The sequence below is a fragment of the Octodon degus genome, unplaced genomic scaffold (genome assembly GCF_000260255.1).
Source record: "Octodon degus isolate 3935 unplaced genomic scaffold, OctDeg1.0 scaffold00129, whole genome shotgun sequence".
NCBI classification, from domain to species: domain Eukaryota; kingdom Metazoa; phylum Chordata; class Mammalia; order Rodentia; family Octodontidae; genus Octodon; species Octodon degus.
Window position 1 is genome coordinate 1228109 of NW_004524705.1, and position 2391 is coordinate 1230499.

General features: G+C 52.6%; 1 protein-coding gene across 1 annotated transcript in view; it reads left to right on the forward strand.

Annotated features, from left to right (window-relative positions):
• Msh3 (mutS homolog 3) overlaps positions 1-2391 on the forward strand; it is a 132026-nt gene that overhangs the window by 102824 nt on the left and 26811 nt on the right. The window contains exon 17 of the mRNA XM_012516845.2: positions 1431-1588. Coding sequence (XP_012372299.1) covers positions 1431-1588 — 158 coding nt within the window. The remainder of the gene's footprint in view (positions 1-1430; positions 1589-2391) is intronic.

The following is a 2391-nucleotide window of genomic DNA, read 5'->3' on the forward strand; positions in this document are numbered from 1 at the left end:
TTGTGTATCCTGAAGGTGAGTCACTGGGAAACACGTAATGCGTATGTCCTGAATTGCATGCTATCTTTTAGAGACTAGGACTTTATGTATATAACACACTCCAGTTTTCAGTCTCTTCCTTGTGGCTTGAGATGTGTGAGAAATGTCGCCTGCCCCAAGGTCATGTGTCATAGTCCAGCAGCCTTACTGTTTTCCTGTGTTTCAAACCTAGAATCGACCTGAACTTGAGTTTTGTTTGTGATATGAGATTTTTTATGTTTTATGTGAATGTCCTTTGAGCTAGCACCATTTGAAAGGTGACTTTCCGCCTCTGAGCCCAGCATCACCCTTTCAGAAACCAGGAGCTGTGTGTGTGCAGCCTGCCTGTGGGTCCCCACATCTTCATGTCCTGAGCCGGACGGCACTACCGCCTCCTGGCCAGGGTTCACCTCCTCCTTTAACTTGCTCTTCTTTCTCACTATAGTCTTATAGTTTTCTATGCATAGGTTTTACTCGTTTGCTTGGGCTTACACCTAAGCATTTAATTTCTTCTGATTCTCTGATAAATTATATAATACTTTTTTTTGTACCGGGAATTGAGCTTAGGACCTTGTACTTGCCAGGCAGGCATTGTGCTACTCAGCTACATCCCTGGCTGCACAATTTTTATTTTTATATTATTTATTTATTTTTATGTATTGGGTAGAGATTCTCACTACAAAGCTCGGACTCGTAGTGATCCTTCTGTTTTCAGCCTCCCCAGCACTGGTATTACAGGTGTGCACCACCACGCCCGGTCTCTGTGGCTGGCTCAGAGGTATGTGGTGCTGGTGCTATGAGGTAGATGGGTGGTAGATAGACCTTAAACACAGGCAGTCTGAAGCTGGCTGCGGACAGGTCTGAGGACAGTCCATGGAAGCTGAGCAGCTTCAGCCCAGGGCCTCCAGTACACTCTCCAGGCCGTGTCTGCAAGAATCTGCTCTGTGGCAGCACAGGCCAGCCAAGGACAGCGAGGTCCTCCCTGACTGCCCCCAAAGTCACGAACGTTCAGCTCATGCTGTGTTTGCAGAGGGCTCTGGGCTCCCCATGGTCACAAGGAGGGGCAGCAAGGCCTGGTGGAAGGCCGTGGTCACTGGGGTGCCAGCCTGGTGCCCCCCTCTCCCCCCGCCTGCCTGCATGCAGTGCCCAGCCCACTGTTGTGATGGTTCTCTCATGAGGTCATCATGTCAGTGCAGCCACCGTCAGGCCTGCGCTGGAGCAGTGTGGACCCTGCGCCTGGCTCGCAGACCTCCTTCCTGCCCGCCATCAGCCTGGAAGCTCTGGTCACGCAGGTCGGATGGTCAGGCACCGCCACAAGGCTGAGCTTTGCTTGTGGATTTCGCTTCCGGGAAGAGGTGTACGGGTTCCATCATCCTCCGGACGCTGTGTGTGACCTTGTTGTTTACTTCCAGGAGGACTCAGAGAGAGTCATGATCGTCACTGGCCCCAACATGGGTGGGAAGAGCTCCTACATCAAGCAGGTGGCCCTGATCACGCTCATGGCCCAGGTGGGCTCCTATGTTCCTGCAGAGGAGGCGACCATTGGCATCGTGGATGGCATTTACACCAGGTGAGGCATTGCTCCTTGCCTGAGTCTTGGCCACGGCTGGGCCTGCGTGCGCCTGAGTTTCCTTTTCCCATGTGTACTGTATGTGTTTTGGTGAGTAAGTGACTCTTAAAACACTCAGCAAAGCTGGGTGCAGGGGCACGTGCTGGTGGTCAGAGCTCTTCAGGAGGCTGAGACAGGGAGATCCCTGGAGCCCAAGAGCTCAGCACCAGCTTAGTAGCACAGCTAGACTCCTCCAAAAAATGAAGTGAAAAGTGTTTGGAGCTGCTGGGTGGCAGTGAGAACCTGTGGTCCCAGCATCTTGGTAGGTTGAGGTTTGTGTCTGGCTGTCTCTGCTTAAGCCTTGTGTACATCCCTTTATGCAAAAGACATTTAGTCCATCTCTAAGAGTTGCCACAGTCCTAACAGTTTTGGCCTTACTGAAAAGCCCACATCCCAAGTCTCCATCAGGATGCAAGACAGACTCCTGGCTGTGCGCCTCTGTGCAAATGAAAAGCCAACACTCCCAGCATGCAGTGGCAGAGATAAGCATGGCCATTCCAGAAATTAGGAGTGGGATACAAAGGAGTAGGACCAGAGCGAGCCCAGGACCCAGCAGGGCAGCACTGAGTCCTGTAGTTCCGTGTCCCGCATCCCCAGCGATCTGTGGCAAGTTGTGTGCTCCAGAGCTCGGGTGGCTCTGCCCCGGAAGCACTGCAGGAGGCTTTGGCTCCATGGCTTCTCTCTTGTGCTTTTGCTGTCTCCCGCCACTGTGAACTATTCGTTCTCTGCCATGTGCCGCTCTGCCTTGGAGCCAGCTGAGTATG